Source organism: Acanthopagrus latus, chromosome 5 (assembly GCF_904848185.1).
Source record: "Acanthopagrus latus isolate v.2019 chromosome 5, fAcaLat1.1, whole genome shotgun sequence".
NCBI lineage: Eukaryota > Metazoa > Chordata > Actinopteri > Spariformes > Sparidae > Acanthopagrus > Acanthopagrus latus.
The window spans coordinates 10,581,777-10,601,336 of NC_051043.1; the positions used below are offsets into that span (position 1 = coordinate 10,581,777).

The 19,560-nt window shown below is 39.8% G+C and overlaps 2 protein-coding genes across 6 annotated transcripts in view; one reads left to right on the forward strand and one right to left on the reverse strand.

The window, feature by feature from the left end:
• LOC119019884 (DNA repair protein XRCC4-like) overlaps window positions 1-11,763 on the reverse strand; it is a 25,184-nt gene extending 13,421 nt beyond the window's left edge. For 2 of the 4 annotated variants that reach the window (XM_037098830.1, XM_037098831.1), the window contains exons 1-3: window positions 11,577-11,627; window positions 7,234-7,375; window positions 6,057-6,259 (exon numbers count right to left, since the gene is read on the reverse strand). In XM_037098830.1, coding sequence (XP_036954725.1) covers window positions 6,057-6,259; window positions 7,234-7,375; window positions 11,577-11,612 — 381 coding nt within the window. In that variant the 5' untranslated portion in view covers window positions 11,613-11,627. The other 2 variants (XM_037098834.1, XM_037098832.1) reach the window with 2 other exon arrangements.
• On the forward strand, window positions 11,756-17,048 carry tmem167a (transmembrane protein 167A). 2 transcript variants are annotated; one of them, XM_037098835.1, is made up of 4 exons: window positions 11,756-11,879; window positions 13,537-13,646; window positions 15,949-15,983; window positions 16,078-17,048. In XM_037098835.1, the coding sequence occupies exons 1-4, from the start codon at window positions 11,877-11,879 to the stop codon at window positions 16,146-16,148; spliced, it is 219 nt and encodes a 72-aa protein (XP_036954730.1). In that variant the 5' UTR covers window positions 11,756-11,876; the 3' UTR covers window positions 16,149-17,048. The 2 variants fall into 2 exon arrangements, with proteins under 2 accessions (XP_036954730.1, XP_036954731.1); XM_037098836.1 differs by lacking the exon at window positions 11,756-11,879 and adding an exon at window positions 12,008-12,027.
• Window positions 17,049-19,560: the final 2,512 nt, after the last annotated feature.

Sequence of the window (19,560 nt, forward strand, 5' to 3'; positions counted from 1 at the left end):
TGTGATCAACAACCCACTGCACATTTCTCTGCTATGCTACTAAATCAACAATAAATAATTAAATCATTCATAGCTGTTGAATGCTGTTGTTTAAGCCTCCAACAGCATATGACATTCTTATGACAGGGTGGGCTACTTTAACTGAGACATTAATACAGTTACATGACAGCACACAACAGAAAGGACAGTAAAAGTCTTTGCGTGCCATGAAAAATCAGGTTTTTCCGGATGACACGTTAACAACATCAGCAAAAGAGACTAAACAAATTGAGGTTAGAGATTTAGCAAAATATGTGACTCTAAAAATCCTGGTTTCTGTCCGACCTTACAACATGGCCATATCGATGTGTGTGTGTGTGTGTGTGTGTGTGTGTGTGTGTGTGTGTGTGTCTGTGTGTGTGTGTGTGTGTGTGTGTGTGTGTGTGGTCCAACTGTTTGTTTATGTGTGTGTCTCCAGACAGCTAGCCAGACCATAAGGTCGAACCCGTGGAGAAGGGGGGGGCGTAGGTGTGTCAGGACAGAGCAGAGAGAACACAGTCCCTGTGAAAATGATACCATAACACACCGTGGGCACAGAGGACACAAAGCTTTCCTTATCACCCTGTCCAACACATTGCTGGAAGACCAAACCCACTATTTATTCCCATGGAGCAGAGGACAATAACCCCCTTAATCAATAGTCAGTAATCAATAAAAAATTGCATCAAGTTAAACATTTACTTTATTGCCAAACAAGAACTCCATCTTCATGTTTTTATTGTTTATTTCATATGAGGGGAAATATTATGCACATGTCAGTGGTTCGATCCACCTTTTCTTCCCCTTTTCTAATTCAAAATTATTATTGTGTCCAAAGGAACAGGGAGGTGAGTGGGTGAGCACTGTGTGCATGATGACAAAGAGACAGTGTTCAAGGTTGGGCGAGGGTGCTCTGTATGGGAAGTGTGGGCACTGAGCAGAGATCAGCTTGTACCATCAGCTCCCTCGTCCGCCGTGCAGAGGAGTGAGCCCAGATAAAGAGCAGGAAGTGAGGGGCGACAGCAGGCACTCACTCACTGATAATATGAATGTTCTCTGGGAATCAACGGTACAGTAACAACTTGGGAAAAGAAAAGATACCTAAATTCACTTTGGTATCTGTCTTTAATCGTGGGTTCGGAGATGTTTGTAACAAGGTGAGGCTGCATTACCAAGGTTTACTCACATTAATATTGTAAACAGCAACCATGGAGACAAACTACAACTCAGTGAAAAGCTACTGTGAATTGGACCGCGCTGCTGGTGACAGCAGGAGAGATGCGTCGGTGGATCAGACTCTTCAAAGCGGTCAGGAAAGAAATCTGGTGTCCAGTTGTACCAAAAGTTCTCAGACTTGAAAAGCAGAGCAAAAACTTAACAACTCAAACATGTAACCAATTTATCCTAATTTTTGCTTTTGATGTTTGGATGATTGCAAATTGTATTTTATTTATTTCCAAAACCACAATATAAGTGTGTTGGCCACTTCAATGGACTGAAGATTTTAACAGCCTTTGTGGGCATCTCTGTCTGGGCGTACCAGAACATGACCACTGTTAACATTAACTAATGCCATCAAAAAGATCAATCTCCCCATGTAGACTTATGATGCTTTTAACACATGAACTTACAGATGATTCAGTAAAAAAATCAGAGAGACATCAAGAGACAGACCATTACAGTGGCTGCAGAACACATAATCAATAAGTCAAATAGCCTCCTGCTTTTATCCATTCTATCTGATAGTAGATTAATTATCTTTGGATTTGATTTTGTTGATTAATATGAAATATGGAAGTTGTGTGCACACATTGCGGTGATTGACTGCCTTTCCACTGAAGCACAAGAAATCTGAAGTCATTTTTAGAAAAAGACCATTTTCGCTGATATTAGCACAGATTGTGTGAACAAAGACGGGGACAAGACGTGTTCGCCAAACTTCACAGGCAGATTGCAACCAGGGCAAATATGTCAGCTGAGCGGAAACACCTAAGCTAACCAGCGCAATTGCTAAATGGATCACCACAGACTCCTGATATAACAGGCTATTACTGTCATTCACTTGATGACATTTTTGAATCAACTGACAGAACTACTTTTTTGAATCAGTAAATTAATAAAAATAATCATTAGTTGCAGTTCTACATGCCGCTATCACAACTGCTTCAACAGAGTACGTTACCTCACAACTGTTCCAGCTGAATGTCATTACGCTGGAAATACTTCTGTTCTGTATAAGCAGAAGGAAACATACTTTTCACTTTGTCTAGTTCTTTGCAAAGAAATCCCTATGGCAAATTATAAGGATAGTAAACAGGACACTGTATTTAAAATCCCTGAAGAGTTTTTTGTATTGCTTGATGGCATTTGGTATAGGTTAAAAAAATTGAGAAATGAAAAATAAAGATCTGCCACCAAGCTTCAGATTCTCAACAAATTAGAACATGAACTAAGCTGCATTCTTCACAAGACAGGAGGGAAAGGATTGCACTAAGAAAGAAATAGGTCACCTAATATTGTGTTATCATTTTTTTTGCGATGTTTTTGCCATTGGTCTGTTATTTCAATTCCTTTCTCCTTTTTGGTATAATATGCAAGATTTACAAATACAGTATTTGTGTTAAGAAGAAAACATGGACAACTACAGTGAATTATGTCATGACTCAAGAGGCATGTTGTGCAGCTGCAATCCCCAGTGACCTATAACACGCTTTCTATTCGACAAACATAAAACATGGAACAATCAATGTCACATTCATCCACCCAGACTCATCCATAATCCTGTGGCTTCAACTACCACAGCTATGAAGAGTTAGAATCCCTTTCTCACTCGATCGAAGCTGGTCTTAAAACTGAGCTGTCAGTAACAGACTAACAGTTGTTTTAAAACAAGGAAGCAGCCGGAAAACTGAGAAAACATTTGTGACCATTTTGCTGCTTGCCACAGCAATACATCACACATTACAGAAAATCCTGCACTTTTGAACAAAGCAAAAAGAGAGGAAACTAAGGGATTTAATGATTAAAGGAAAAATAATGAAAGCTGCACAAAAGCCTAAAGTACCTCACTACATTTAGTGAAGGGCCAATTTGGCAAAAAAAACTAGAGCTGAATGTTTTAAGGCAAAAATGTCAAATGTCCTGCTTCTGAAATGTAAGGATTTGCTGCTCTTCTTCATAATTTAAGGCTTTTCTTCATAATTTAAGATGGTAAATGAAGAGTCTTTGTTTTGTGGATGGTTGGTCTGACAGATACAACTATTAACTGCAGCACTAAAAACACTAAAATAAATGAAAAATATATAGTTCGAGTTAATTGTGTCATATTTGGGAACAGAATCGAGGCAATCCTAAACAGATGTACAGGACTGTTTGACTCCACTTCAATGTGCACAAGTCCTAAATCTGAACAAACATTAAGTGTCTGTAGTGTCAAGCGTTGGTACTGGAACATTTATTTTTCACAAATGACAGATTGGTACTTAAACAGACATTAAGGAGGAGATAATGTCTGACTAAGTCGTGTAAAACACCTGCTTAGTAGCAGTTTTAAGAACAAACACCCAAATTACATTCATCATTACAACTTCTGGGGTCATATTCGTAAAATATTAATGTCAGGTTAAGTTCACCACCTGTTTTGTCTTCAGCCTCCTTTCTTCTAACCCCAAAGGAAACCTGCCTAATTTTTGTCATTTCTGCACCCTGAAATTATCTGGCTGGGAAAATATGTTCCACTTTTTAGCCTCTGACGTGTTAAGGAAAAAAAGGCAAACGAGGGAGCGGGAGAAAGAAAAAAAGGAAGAAAAGAAGCAGGTGTTCAACAAAAGTGGTAGTTTGCACTTAATGCAAATAGTCCCCCAGGATTCTTACATTTGCGTCTACCACACACATGCTGCACACACAGTGATGATTACTATCGACAACAATGTGAGCATGGATTATATTTTTTAAAAGCACACTTGGGGCTGGAAGGATTTGGGCCACCGTCAATTACTTTGTGTGGTCTAGTTGCTCCTTTTGGCAACAACTTTTTCCGGTCTCAAATAGCAAAAAAAAAACACCACCACCTGCACAAATGAGGAGGATCTATTCTGTCGTATTGAAATCAGTGAAAGGTTTAATTTCGGAATATCAATTCAGGAATACAAAAATGGCTGTTGATGCCATCTATTTGGAATAACGTCGATTGATGTCTACTAAACCACTTGACAGAGCACATGTCAAAAACATGTGCATGTGAATAACAGATGAATTATATCAGAAGAATTATCACTAATCTGACATTCCATTTAAAACATGTAAGTAAGTGGAAATAACCACTGAGTCATGTATTGCACCGAAAAGCTGATGGCCCGCTACAACCAACTATATATCTGCACGCGTACAGACAGAGTTGCATGCACACATAGGCACACTTGTACAGAAGGCCTACACTCACAGAGACAAAGAAAACCAGAGACAGAAACGAAAAGGACTCCAATCAACAGTTGTTTCACATTGTTAGGTGGGGACGGCCCTGTCCATAAATCTAGGTTTTACAATGTCGCTACAGTGTTCCTAACCCCCTGGCCTTTTCCTCCTGGTCTCCTCTGCCTGCATGGTAGTCCCAGGACCCCAAGTGACCTGCTCCCTTCAGGCATCAGCATCGGCTCACTGTTTGAAAAAATTTGACAGAAATCTACGAAAGCACCATGACCTGTACTCCATCAAACCTGTCACTCAAGAATCGCCAGTGCGCAGTATTTAATATACGTCTCTGTCCAAACATTTCCAGGTTTGTTGCTGACTGCTGCATAAATTCAGAAAGAGGTGCGCTTTCATCTGGGGTACTGACTGTTTACGTTTACGCAAGCTAGCTCCACCTTACCATTTAACAAACTTTCAGTCAGCGAACAATGTTTATTAGCTGTGGCCGTTAGACAACTACCTCTTTGCTGCAAGATGACTGAACAGCAAAATGATTCCTATCTGTGGCTCTTTCCACTGTGGCCTGCAGGCAACCAAGACTTCTAATTCAGCTGTAATGTGGGGAGACTATAAACCTTATCTTTTTAACAGCCCCCTGTAAAATACAAGACTTCCTTTCTATTTTGTTGGATGTCGTTAGATGCATTTATCCCGAGGGAGCAGTAAGGGAAGTATATGATGATGTGGAATTCAAGAGTGAGTTAATGATAGAGCCACATGGAACGACAACTTTTCTAAGATGATATTTAACAGCAGATTTTTCAACACTTAAGTTTCAAATCACACACTTTATTTATTGAGTTTGCCTCTTATAGATGGTGAAGTACTTCACCATCTATGAGAGGCATCTACGAGTAAAGAAACCCAATAACTGATGCCATTTTGATTCTTGTGCCACCTACAGGCAATGTTGGTGGCCTTGCTGGTTGATTCAGGTACTGGTGACGCAATGAAAGAGAGTCCAGAAAGGCTAGTTTAAAAATAAATTCATGAGCTTAAAGGGATGTCTGTTGTGTGAATGTTATATCAGTGACAGGCATCACAATAATCACAGGGTAAAAAGAAGAACTACAGCATGGCTGAGCAGTATGCAAAATTAATGCATTTTAACTGAAAAAAAATAAAAACTCAGATGATGATTTTTATTGGGGTTACAAAAAAGCATAGTCTCTTATTTCTAGAGCGTATGATTTTTAACGTTAGCATGGGGCATCCCAGTAGCACCACAAAGCTATGTTTATAATGAAATGAATTCATTATATATTGTGACACATCACAACAGCCTTAAGTTTAATCAAACAGAATGTGCAGTGGCATGTTCAGACAACCCTGCATTTTTTGCCAGGGGCCCACTGCGCTGGCACTACGACTGCACCAGGGGGCTTAATTATTTTTTTTACACACCGCTACTTTCTGTCCAAACACAGTCTGCTTATGTATCTGTTTATTGTCTCATATATCAATGTTAAAACCGAGCTGGAAAGGTTTTGTTTGCACATCCATACTTTTAACAGTGAAGATTTCAAAACTGGTGTGAGAAAGACAATCTACCCAATGTTTTTGCTCACCGAGATGTGATTACAGATCTTCTGATATGAGAGATGACAGTGATCTGGGGTCAGGTGAAAGGAATACACCTCGTCCTCGCCTTGTCTCCTTCCCCCTCCTCTTCCCCCTCCACCTCCTGTTAGAGCTTGAAGAAGGTCCTCAATATATTTTTCCCTCGCGACTCCCATATCATCAGCTTCCTTTGTCACCTCATCTTCTGAAACTGAACACAAAGACATTCTTATCATTTTTGCATAATTTTAAATTCGTCCAGTTACGAGAAAACGGACACAGGGCAAAGAGGTGTTAGCAGACTGAAGAGCAAAAACCATAAACATGAATTATGTAGTGATGCATGAATGCATGTGAAAGCGGATTTAGAAGGAAGCATGCAGAGAAACCAAGCGGAATGCCATCAGCTGTTGCACAGCTGCTCACACTGGGCCGAGGGTCCCAATTAACACATCAAACACAGAAACACTGACGACCCAGAAGCCTGCACATAGCTGTCACGACCCCAACTCTGCCTGTCAACTCTGCAGATGGACAGCAATAGAAAACTAGTGAGTAGTTATGTTCCAGGTGTCCTTCAAGAGAAAATGTACTCATGTGCATATGTAACCACACACACACACACACACACACACACACACACACACACACACACACACACACACACACACACACACACACACACACACACACACACACACAGACCACTGACATGCACATACAAAGACATGCCTTGTAGAGTTTAATCTAATATATACACCTGTATGCTGCAGCACAGGAGTGAAGGGGGATGATGAAACAAGGTCACCGCTGTCCCTTTGGTTAGCAACAGTTACATTATTATAAGATGAGGTTCAGCCAGGTGCCGACACACTTTGGACAGTCTGTTGAGTGGAAGACCTGGTGACAACCCAGCAGAGTTCATTGGTTCTCGAGCCAGGGGTCTGGACCAGCAATTACATCACTGTACCAAGTAATATGTAGTAGTAAGACAATTAGTCTTTCATTTGGTGCATTTGTGAGAGTGAAAACATGTGTGCACCAAGATTTGAGTCGTTTGAGATAACAGTATAGTAGTAGTGGGTTCAATTGCAAATATTGTGGCCTGAGATTGTTATTGTGAATCATTTGAGTGGTCTCAATGGTTAATGCATTTTATTCTGTTTGCATATCAGAAATCTTTACCTTCTCCAATCCATGCAGAGTTGCCATCAGTGAGAGCTAACGTGAATCCAGCACCCAGGTCTACAGCCCAGTCCACTCGCAGGAAGTAGGGGGTATCTGGATCGGTAGTTACAATGATCTGTCGGACTATACCACTCATGACCTGTAAAAACAATCAAAGATTGGAATCAAGAAACTTTTAACAAGGCTGCATCATATTTTTCAGGCTAAGTGTTAGCATACTGTCCTCAGAACCCCCTCACAGACAGCCCTCCGGTCAATTCTTTTTGATGCTGTAAGGTTGTGCTAGTCCTCCAGTTGCATCAATGTGCTTCATTGTTTTACTACTTGGACTTGGTAATAAATGTCTGTGTGTGTCTTTAATGGGGGTCTCTCTGTAACCACATGGAGTTTAACAGGTTTTGGCAGCTTTTTTGTGCTGGAGTGTGGGCTCCCTGACCACCAGCAAGGGAATGAAACACAGTTCAAGATAAATACAAGGACATTAAAAAATGAAAAAGCACAGTTGTTGTCTGATTTGATTAAGTGTATTAATTTATCTAAAAATCGTAGGTGTGTATGAATATCCTGACCTCATACAGCTAAATTGCATCTCTTGAGAATGCAAAAGAATGAAGTCTAGAAACATCCACTCAAGAACAGATTCGACTCAATTATGCTTATTAATCTAAGAAGATTCTTTGCAACTCATTTAGATTTCAGTGGATAGTTCGGGAGAAATACAACATTTCCAGATAGACATCATGTTTGATAATAATAGGAAACCCTGCAAGTGATGAGCTCACTCACACGTAAGTGATCGCACTGATGTGAATGAAGGCGAGAGCTGTCTATCATCTATTGCTACGCAAATTCTTGCACAGCCATGCCAGACCGAAATGAGTAAAGCAAAGGATGAGTAAATTCATAGGATCATTAGAATAACTTTATATTATGGAAACTAAGTCATTGTTTGCAATACTGCACTGTTCAAAAAGTGTACTCAGCAAGCTCGTTTGGTAATGTCACCTTGCCCTCAGGCTAATGTCTTGGCTAACTGACTGACTGCTGCAGTTAAAAGTTAAGTGTCCTGCCAGACATAGATCAGCTCAACAGATCACTTACAAAAACTGTTTAGCTAAGGCTTACGATATGATCCAGGTTCCTTAAATGTCCTTTTGACTTACTGGATTCACATCATTTTTCTTCTCAAACGGCTTGAGAAACTTTTACTTGATTACGGATGTCCAGGCCAGAACATGTGATTACTGCTTCCACGTGAAGTGAGAGGTGAGTTGGATGTCTTCCCCACTTAAATATAGGGCAAAGTGTGTGTGGATGGAGGGAAAAGGACAGCTAAATTGGCAGTTAGCCAAGCTGGACATGTTTGAAAAAATGAAAATGACTGCCTTCGGACACTGTGCCATAACTTAGGACGTGACAGCACGTTTCGTTTTAGTATTCTTTCTCTGTGTCCCCCGCCATATACACTGACAGAGCAGGTGGTCAAGGTTATTCAGAGTGCGACATACAGCAGAGATCTGACAGAGGCATACACATGTGTCCTCTCCACACACGCACCGGTAAAGAACCTTGCAACCGATTAAAGTTGACCCTTTGTGCTTCAAGAAGGGGTGTGGCTGGACGAAGGAGCTGAACAAGATGAGGGTGCTGAAGGGTTCAACTTTAACCTCATAAAGTGAGCCCAGCTACTCATTAGTTACTGTAACATCTGTTGTGCAGAGACGATGACCCTGTGGTAATGACAGAAGGACATTCCAATTAAATAAACAACGCTGTCTGTGAGGAATGGAGAACTGCACAAAACCTTCAAAGTCAATAGTTACTTGATCGACGGACACAATCATTGGAATGCTTAAATCATCTACCAAGGCTACCTGACAGCTTTGACATACAGCCTTTATCCTCTTCTTTTACTGCCTCTGTAATTTTTTGTTCTACCTTTTCATTGTCATTTCTGCAGCATTGCCTCATACAAAAACTGGAAGACAGAACTGTTTGCAGGAAGTGCTAGGCAAATGAGTCACAAAGAGAACCTCTAATTATGCATCCAGTGTCATAAATGAGGAGCAGAAAAGGCGAAGACAGCAAACAGTCTCTTTAATGGGCTCTGACAATTAGGTCAGTCCTCTCTCTGTCCTTTCACTGGACTTTCCTCTCATGCTTTCTCCAACATATTGGTTTCAAGATGAAAAGGAGAACGCTTTGGCTTTTCCACAGTTCTCATGATTAGTCAGCGACAGAAGCAATGCTGCCCTAAACAGCAGCAACCCATGCCATAGCCTTTTGGTATCATTATTATTATAATTATCATTTCCAGATATGGGCTTTGTTAAATCACTTGACAAATAGAAAGAAACAAATACTAAAATAAATCAAAGCCTGAAGGCCTAAAATCATCAACATCATGTCAGAGGTCATGTCCAATGGAAAATGAGTAAAGACTGATGCAAGACAAGAAAGGTTTTCAGTTTTAGCTTTGGTGAGTCTGAAGAATTAACCCTGTCGGTAGAGAAAAGGATATACATAGCCATTATTACAAAGTCCAGAAAATGTCAAGCTAACAGGTTAACACTGTTAGCTTTTCCAACAGGCTAACAGGCTGTCTCAATCAGCCAATATCAGCCCATCACATGTATATTAGTATCGACACATGTCCAATATGCATGAAATACAAAAACTATCAGTCAGCATCTACATGTTTGCAAATGAAAAGTTATTTGCAATCTACGGAAACAAAGAGCAGTGAGCCACAATCACACCATCTTCACCTCTGCATTCAAATCATTGAAGGGGTGACTCATTTCAAGAGGGCAATCCCTTAAACAAGCATTCATGGCTAGCCTTAAAGTGTGGTCTTCTTGACCTCAGCTCAGCTGTACCACTTGCACTGGATTCAGCTGCACAATACCAAGTCATTTTTTTCACATCTGCAATATTCACATGGAAATAAGATGCACTTGTGAAAAAACAAAGCCATGCTCAATCACCAATGTAAGGCAAAGATTATGGTTGTGTCAAAGTATACTAGAGACCATGGCACAATACAACCTGTGACAGCACCACACTGGTGGTATACCAAACATAAATTCCATTCCCATCTGCTCTATAGTCATGCAGAAGTAATATTTTGTTTGAGTGTCACAACTGTGTACAATCCAAGTAACTATTGTCCCTGCAGCACTTGTATCTCTTTCCCTGCCATCCAAAACTCCAAATGGACATATCATATGCCAGTGCTGGCAGAAAGTTTAACTCTTAGCATTGAGCTATTAATGCTATACCAAAGAGTTTGACCTGATGTAACCTCTCATACTCAAGGAGAAAGATTGCACATACTGAGAGCCTAAATCAAACCTTGATTTGACTGCAGGAATCAGGACCACATGCACTGTAATATAGCATAAATCGGTTTAGAGCTCTGTAATCTGTAAAGTTTAGTCGCGTTAAGAGAAATGTGAGTCTGATTAAAATTAAACTTTCTCATGTATTGTTCTTAAAAAAAAAACAGCCTCTTCATTCGTTTACTTTTTACAACAAGTTGTCATCACCACTCTTGTAGTAAAATATGCAATACATTATTTATGTGTGGTTCTCAATCTGACAGATTGCATCTCACATGAAGAGCTCTCTAGGAGCGTCTATGAAGGAAAGGTCGAGGGGGATTTGTGAAACATGGTCTAAATGCAATCAAGATGCTGCCGGGCTGGTTTGAGGGAGGGGACTTCATTGTGAAAACGCGGAGAGAAAAGTGGACCACAATAATGTCAGTCTTGCAGCACCATGACAGACAGAATAGGATCTATACGTCCACCAACTTGGAAATAATAGTCACATGTCTCCATATGGTTAAACTAAAGACTGTTTTTAAAACTGTTAAGTCTGTGACATGTCAAAAACTTACATTTTTAGTTATTAGTTCCACAAGAATTCAAACTTCATTTTTGTAAAAAAAAAAAAATTGAAAAAAATTGAAAAAAATTGAAAAAAAATAGACCAGCTCAAGCAGAAGCCGTACCTATTTGTGTATTTTTGATGATTCATTTACTGGTAAACACATATATTTTGTTCTCTAAGCACTACATGTGCTTTATACCTGTATATTAATATCCACAGCCGTTTAACATTTAAATGCATGTATAACACCTCCTCGAAGTTCTGTCTAATTAGCTAACGTTACGTTATCTTACAGCTATCTTCACGTCGTCGCTGTTCTAATGTCAGGTCTGAATGATTCTCCTTTAACAGTAAGGCGCCCACTCTTGAGCGTGTTACAGTGGTTCCGCCCTGCTTAAATATTACAGTGGTTTCCTCATACTGATAGCCGGAGTGACTTGACTCACCCTAATGTCGGTGTGGATAGCATAAGTTAAGTACATTTCTTCCTAAAAAAGACTTACGGTACAGTAAGGGCTAATTACTGCGATGTCCAAACGAAGCAATGAAACTCAACTCATTGCCGCTCTCCCTCTCTGTGGACAGCTTTTGACTGAAGCGTTCAACCTTCACCTCTTGTGCTCTGAGCCAATCAGAGACACGAAACATTGCGGAGCAACGCGTGCGTACGTACGGAAACGTCTTGGGTTACGTTACGTAAGTTCCAGAGAGCAGGAAGTGTGATGTGGCTTTGACTCACAACAAAAATGGTAAGCTTGTTTATATGAAGAAAATGCGCTTCTGCTCTTTTACGACGTCTTTTAGGCTTTATGAACAGCACGTGCGGTTCTCCCACTCTCTGTGCAAAACACTGTGATAACACCTTACGCTAGCCTTCGTGGTAAAGCAGGACGTATGGTAAATGCTAAACTACTTAGCTAGCATTGGCTAACTGAGATTCGCTAAACTTTTAGCCTATCGAGCTATCACAGTATGCTTCTGTTGTTAAACATCGTCATATAAAATATTTAGATCACTGTGTAAGTTGCGGTCTTCTATCGTCGCTTGTCGTTTGATCCCCAATGCAAAAGTAATTTAATGATATATCAATAAGAAAAGAGCCAGCATCGCAATGTTTAGAGGTGTGTGCCACGTAGCTGCAGTAACATTCAGGGAGCATGTAACAGTTTGTAGTTGTGTGGTTGATCTGCTTATTGTGGACTGGCAGTGCGCTGTTGTTTATGAACTAACAATAATGGGATGTTATTGTTTTCTCGAACGAAAGCTTATAAGTGAGCAAGTGTGCACGTAGCGTAATTATTCCTTTATTGCAATCTTAAGGACATGCGGACCAGACATTCAGATGTTTTGTTTTTATCTTTATCAAAACATTTAGAGAGAAGGATAAATCAGGCATGCAGCATTCATATTGCAAGACTAAGCACAACGTTTACATACAAAGTGCATATAGCTATGAATACTAACTTGTTTTAATGTCATAAATTTGAGTCCCATACCTCATTAATTACAGAGGCAGCTGCAGTGTAGTTACTGTCAGGAGAAGACCCCCCAAAAACTTTAATATTCTTGCTGATTTTTTTTTTTTTTTAATGCAAAGTAATGTAGAACACCCAAGACTGTGTTTGATGTAGTATTCAAAAGATGAACTCTGGTCTTTCTCATTTAGGGCACATATGAAGTCATCCCAGAATGACACTGCATGAACAGAGTCTGACTCTTTTCATAAATGTTGGGGTTGCACCAGAAATCATTGCAATTCCTTTTCCTATTTTTGTAGTGTTATATTAAGTATTTATTATGCATGATTCTTGTAATTTTGGATAAAAGTGTCAGCTAAATAAATGTAGTGTAAATTACTTGAGCAACTATGAGCACCCATGCTTGTAGTGTCCAATATTGCCTCCAGCCAAGTAACACACCAGTGTAGTAGATTGTAGTGGATTAACAGCATGTTCTAATGCTACATGACATGTCTGTTTGGTGTCTTACATGTCTGTCTAATTTTCAGTTCAGTCTGTTGTTCTCAAGTATTGTAAGTGTGATAAAATTGTTTGTATGAATGGTATCATACAAATAATCCACATAGTTTGAAGGTGGAGCTGTCTTGGTTCTTGGCACATGGCAGTATGAGATTTGGGAGCTAGTGTATGTACCCACTCAAAAAGGTAATCTTAACCAAATCTATGGTAAAAATGTTATCTGTCCATTATTCTGGTCTCCCAGTCTTTGACAATTATGTGTCTCAATAGTGGGTACAACAACATTCCTCCTTCCAACTATCATAACATCATGCTCACAGAAAATGTAAATGAACTAAATCAGCGGTTTTAATTTCTATGATGGTTTGCTGGTAAGCTGCACTATATCATGTTTGTACTAAATATATTATTCTCTTCCATCTTGCAGTCGGCCATTTTCAACTTCCAGTCACTGCTAACAGTGATCCTCCTCCTGATCTGTACCTGTGCCTACATCAGGGCGATGGCTCCCAGCCTGATAGACAAGAACAAGACTGGGTAAGATCACATGCTACTCCAGATATATAAATAAGTATTTCACTGCTGGAAAATGGCCTATGCATAAAACTGAGCGAAGAATGCAGTAGAAAGCAAATGAGGTCTGAAACTGGGTCAACAAGATTAGGGAAAACAGATAAAATGGGCAGTGGTATTCTCATTTGCTAAAAAGTATAAAACCTACAACACCCAGAATGCACTGCGTGGCACAGGATCATTAAACACTCGCACTGATTGGTGACATGCTGCGAGTTGGATATTGCTTGGTATTGGCTCATCATCTGTTTTGAAACTGGAAACAGTAAGGCGGCCAGCTGGTAGCAAACAATATCATACTGTATCTAAACAGTAAATGAAAATATGTTTCTGAAAATGTTTAGGCAAGGATTAGACAGTGAGGAGGAACATGGGTCAGGTTTGATCAGCACTGCCTAGTTTGAGTTTTTTTTTTATTCACAATGCAGGAATGTTGGCCACTTCTGGTTCACAATCTTTCACTATTGCAGCCAAATAGTTTGCTAATATATGTTTTAATATATAGGCAAAACATAGGCAGAGTAGTAACACAAATCTTGGTTTATGGTCTATCAGGACTGTCCAGACATTTCAGTCAGCACTTGATGAGACACCCCTACTTGATATGAGAGGTGGCTCTTGCTTTTGTCCAATGCAACTTACAATAAGTACATTTGTCTTAAGAAAGAAACCACAGCATAAAAAAAATAGATGCAAATTTCAAGCCCTCGTCTGAGCATAGTAGCTGTTAGTCATCAAGGATACCTTAAGTACATAAGTGCTATGATTTAAGTGCTAAGTACTGTCTAAGGATGCGTTCATAGAAAATACAAAACAACAATCTGTAGTTAATAAACAGCCCTAAAATCTTGCAGATACCATGTTTTAGGGTTATTTGGCAGATTTTTGCCAGCAAAAAAGTGGTGGAGACATTGACCATTGATCATTTGCATATACTACCAGCAGTACATACAACGCTGGTTAAAAAATTAGCAATGTTATTTGGCCCCAAACAAATTACTGTCTTGTCGCATTCATAGAGACAAATAAATTTAACCACTTGTCCAAACTTTACTAAACTGCATCGGCACATTATTGGAGTGCTACTGCACTCATTCATTTAATGTAAGTTTAAAGAATTATTCCGATTCAGTAAGATAGACAAAGTGCAAAATGAGCAAGGTCTATGAATTTTTATGCCTTGTATGAAGTTTACTTTTTGATTCCAAGTTGTTTACTAGAGCAGCTTTTATTACTTTCACTCGTTAAAAATCGAATTTGAACCAATGTGAAATGGTCTCAAATGAAGCCCATTCTGCTCTATGTAATGTAAAGTAATACATTATCCATCCATGTGTCACTCACTAGAGCTTCTAAGGACACTTGCTTATTTTTTTAACTAATAAGAAGAAGCTCCTCATCGAGGCAAGCAAAGTAGCAGAGGGCCTAAATTTTCAGCATTTCTGAGTCATTATTATTCTTGGATGTACAAACTTCATGATTCACTTCTAATAAGTCTGGCACAGCCCAGGAACAGCCGCACACGTTCTCACACAGTCGTCACACAAACACACACGCCATTGGAGCAGGGAGGGACGTCTTCTCCAGACAAGCAGTTGAGCCTGAGATTGGCAGGTGGAATAATTTAATAGTTTTCCCACTTGATTGATGGCTTTAGACATTATTTGTATTGATTTGGGGCCAAATGTTATGGAAACAATTCGCATGTGGTAGAAACTGAGGGGAGAGCAAATCATAAGAGAACGTGTTTTCTAAAGAAAAACATAATAAAAAGGAAAACGTTTGCTAAAATTGTAAAATAAATAAATAAATTAACTTTAATCTGGGCTATTCTAAGTCAAAAGACAAAGAAAAACTCGTAATGGGACGCTGACACCATCTGGTCAGTTTGAAAGTTGAAGGAATTTGTCCACATATACTTGCAGACACACACATACTTACAAGGTCCAACAGACACATCAGAAAAATGCCACATTTGCCTCAGCTGTCACTAGAGATAATACGACTTGCCTGCTGTCGCCCTCTCTTCTGCTGTGCACATTCCTTACATGGAAATAGACGTCTGATGGCTGCCTCGGCTTTGCAGAAGGGGGATCTCAGTCCTCATGTAAAGTTGTCACGGGTCTGACAGGCAGTTATCCACGACATATCAGCACAGCAGGCGGCCTCTTTTTTAAAATATATTTTAGTGTTACAGCAGAGTCAGTCCTGCCTTTTTGTTTTGTTGATGTATTGATATAAATGTTTGTATTATTTTGTGTTTTAGGCTTCTAGGAATTTTCTGGAAGTGTGCCAGAATAGGTAAGCCTGCATTAAGTCATATTTTTCTTATATTACCAATGGAATGCGGCCGAACTGTGTATCCCTGAGCTTAACATTTATTTGTTTTCTCCAGGTGAGCGGAAGAGTCCCTGGGTGGCTTGCTGTTGTGTCATCATGGCTTTTAGTATACTGTTTCTACAGTAGCCGCCCAAAGTGAAACCGCAAATGGAAACATTGGGGAAATAAACGGACAACAAGGCATGGACAGTACAATCCAAGAAGCACAACAGGACCTCCAGTGGTTGTCACTTAGATAATGTAAAAACGGAGACCCGTCATCACTCACTGTAACCACGGAGAGAGAGAGTGTGTGTCTGTGTAGGGGGAGGGGTGGGAGCTGATAGCACCAAAGTGTGTGTAGATCCCTCCATGGACTTCCAGGTCTGTCCTTGTGTTTGCTTATGTGGAATGTTTACACCGGATGTGTGCGTGCGCGGGAAAGGGGGGGGGCAATCCTTTCTGTTATCTGCCATTGAGTTAGAAGGAAAGAATTCACATTCTGGCATCATCTGTGGGATCAAATAATACATTGTTTGTCCAGACATTTCAGATTTCTTTTCCCCTTTGATTGTATCAACGTGTTTTGAAAATCCCCACAAAGACAGAACTTCATGAGTGTTCATAAGTGTTATGCAATTCACATGGAGGCTTATAATTGTAAACTGAGTTATAACAAGGTGTGACTTTAAATCATCTCAGCACCTTCTTTGTATTCTGTGCCCTGTTTGTTGTATCTGGAAGTGCTGATCAGACTCCACAGCAGACAAAATGCTAGTATAGCTCTTCAAGTGTCTAACTGTCCGACATATTTGCCTCACAGAGCTACTGATGTTTTTGAAGTCAGTCAGTTTGCCGCTATTTATTAAAGAACCTTTTTGGAAATCTGGTCTGAGAAGGTTAATTGTTGTCATTTGAACTCAACCATTTTGATAAGTGCTTGCTGTTGACACCTGTTTACGTCTGTTGTATAAATGCCACACTGTACGATGAAGGGTCATTAATTGACTTCAAACATGTAAAATACACGTTGATGATACAACCTTTTGTCGGTCGTCTCTTTTTCATGAATGATTGAAGCAGCGGTTTGACAAAGTTTCTTCGGTTAAGAGGACACTATGACATTAAGTTTTGCTGCATGAGGCCACGTGAAGTGCAGTCCTCGAGATTCCTCGTGGAGTGAGATGGACAGCAAAGAGTTTTACGATAACCTCCTCTACAACCTCGCAGTCAGCACTCATCTTCACAGGGTTTACCGCAAAGAGCTGTCAGCTGATTGCACGACATCACATGACACCATAGATAGTAATTAGTCCCAGATGAGTTTGTAGTTGAGACATGTAAAGTGATTCCTTGAAGTATTGAACAGAATTCAGAAGACAGTGTGGGAAATCCAGAGTCCTTCCTGGAAGTTATGACCTTGTGTAATTGCAAGTTAAGCTGACGAAGCCTCTCAATGTTATTTTCAACCAGGGGTGAATGCCAGCATAAAAGCATATGACAACATTATTCCATTATCTTAAATGTCGCTAAGTTAAATTACACGATCCCTGAGTTGTGCACAAAATATCTGACCTAATTTATATTGTCAGCCAAAAAGTTTGACCCATTTATCAAATTATAACGCACTTCTAAAATTACAGAGGTTTTTGAGTAACAAAGTACATGGTGTCGGGATCATGTACATGATCAGATTACCAAAAAAAAGTATATAAATGTAATCACTCCAGGTTAGATTTTGAAAAAAAAAAAAAACATGTAATTAAATTATATTTACATCGTCCAGGAGTCTTTGAAATATGTCAATTTTAAATTTATGAACCCTTTATATGATAACAGAGGCTCTATTACCTTTTGATAAGGATGTAACTATAAGTGTAATTGAAGTTGACTGACTATAAATGCACAAATATTGCTCAAATATTTGTTGGTGCATGTATTCATGTTTTGTTCATTCATGTTGTAATGTTTTATTTTGAAGTTATCCTAAAGAGTTCAGATTAGATTACTTTTTTGTCATCCAATGCTGTTATGGTATTAATTACAAAAAATGTGACGTTATTTGTACTCGCTGACTACATTTCAAAGAAATCCGAGTCAACTCTGGTCATGAAATTTTGAAAGAGAGGGGAACATCAAAATCACAGATGTAAACAAGAAGTTATGGTGGTTAAGAACAAGCCCACACACATTTTACTCTTGTGTGTGGTGCGGAGGATTCAAATAAAGGAAGAGACTTGTTGACACACTCACCTTTGATACTCTGAATGCTGCTGAGTGTCCAGATCCCAACACTCCCACACACAGTCCCTTGTTAGGGAACGTGGCTCCAATATTGGTGCGTATCCGTTTTGGGTGAGATAAAGCATCAAGTGAAGCCTGCCGGTAAAGTCATGACTATCAGTCAGTGACGCAGATACAGGAGACACAGGAGCAGGAAGCTCTCAGTCATCTGCTTCTATCTTGGGATGCAGAGATACTGGTAGGCTGTGGGGGACATCACTGCGTCAATGAACTGAGCCGATGCTCCGGGTGATGTTGAACGGAAAAACCGTATTGGAAGACGGATGGATGGGTGCAGTTGTTATCGTCCATGCTGTTCTGGTTATCGGCACAAAATGAACAAATGTATGAGAGGAATACGATGTGGTTTGTATAGAATACCAATAAAGGTAACTGTACCCCAAAATTGCGCTTAAGTTCAATCCTTGAGTAAATGTACTTGAAACCATCCCTGGTGCAGTGGCAAATAATTTGCCTACAAAATCTTAAGGAAGTACAGATGCTCGGGAATGGTTAGAGGGTCTGCTGAGGAAGAAGTCAAATGTATTTTTTGAACCGTTTGAATCAAGGATTACTCGTAATCTCTCTTAAACTGTGGGCACAGTTCTAATGACGAAGAAGAATATCTGGCACTCTCTCTGTGACCGGATGCCTAAAACTGCATTTGAACTCCTCTTGTTTCTAAAGTGACTAAATGCGTGTCCTGATTTCTATGTTTGAGTTGGTTGACCAAAATTTACTCCAGTCAAGCCAAATGGCTAGGGACATGGGAAAAGAGACCCATTTCTTTTTATGCCATCTGTTGAGCATCATTAACTTCATCCTACGTGTTCCTTTTTTTCTTACCCCAACTCCTCCAGCCCTGCACAAGCCAGGCAAAAGACAATGTGTAGTCTAACTACACTTAAATGGGTGTGAAGCATTTGGACAAGTATACCTCTATCCAACACTTAATGTTACTGTTTCATGATAAAGAATATTTCTGTCTGGCTGCACAAATATTCTTTTCTTTTCTTGGGTGTTTTATATGTTCTCATGCATGAAAAACATGTCAAAAGGCCAAAGTCCACAGTCTGAACTCCTCTCTCCCACAGAAAATCACTGCATCTGAAACGCCTCGTCAGTCGTCTCGCCTTTAATTCCGTGACTTTGTGACATCACACAGCGTCACCCTGTCACACATTTGCGTTCAGTAATTTAATTGATTTGGATTACCTCTAATCTTAAACCTTGTAGTTGGTGGTTCTGGCTCGGCGAGTGTCAGCTGACCAATCAA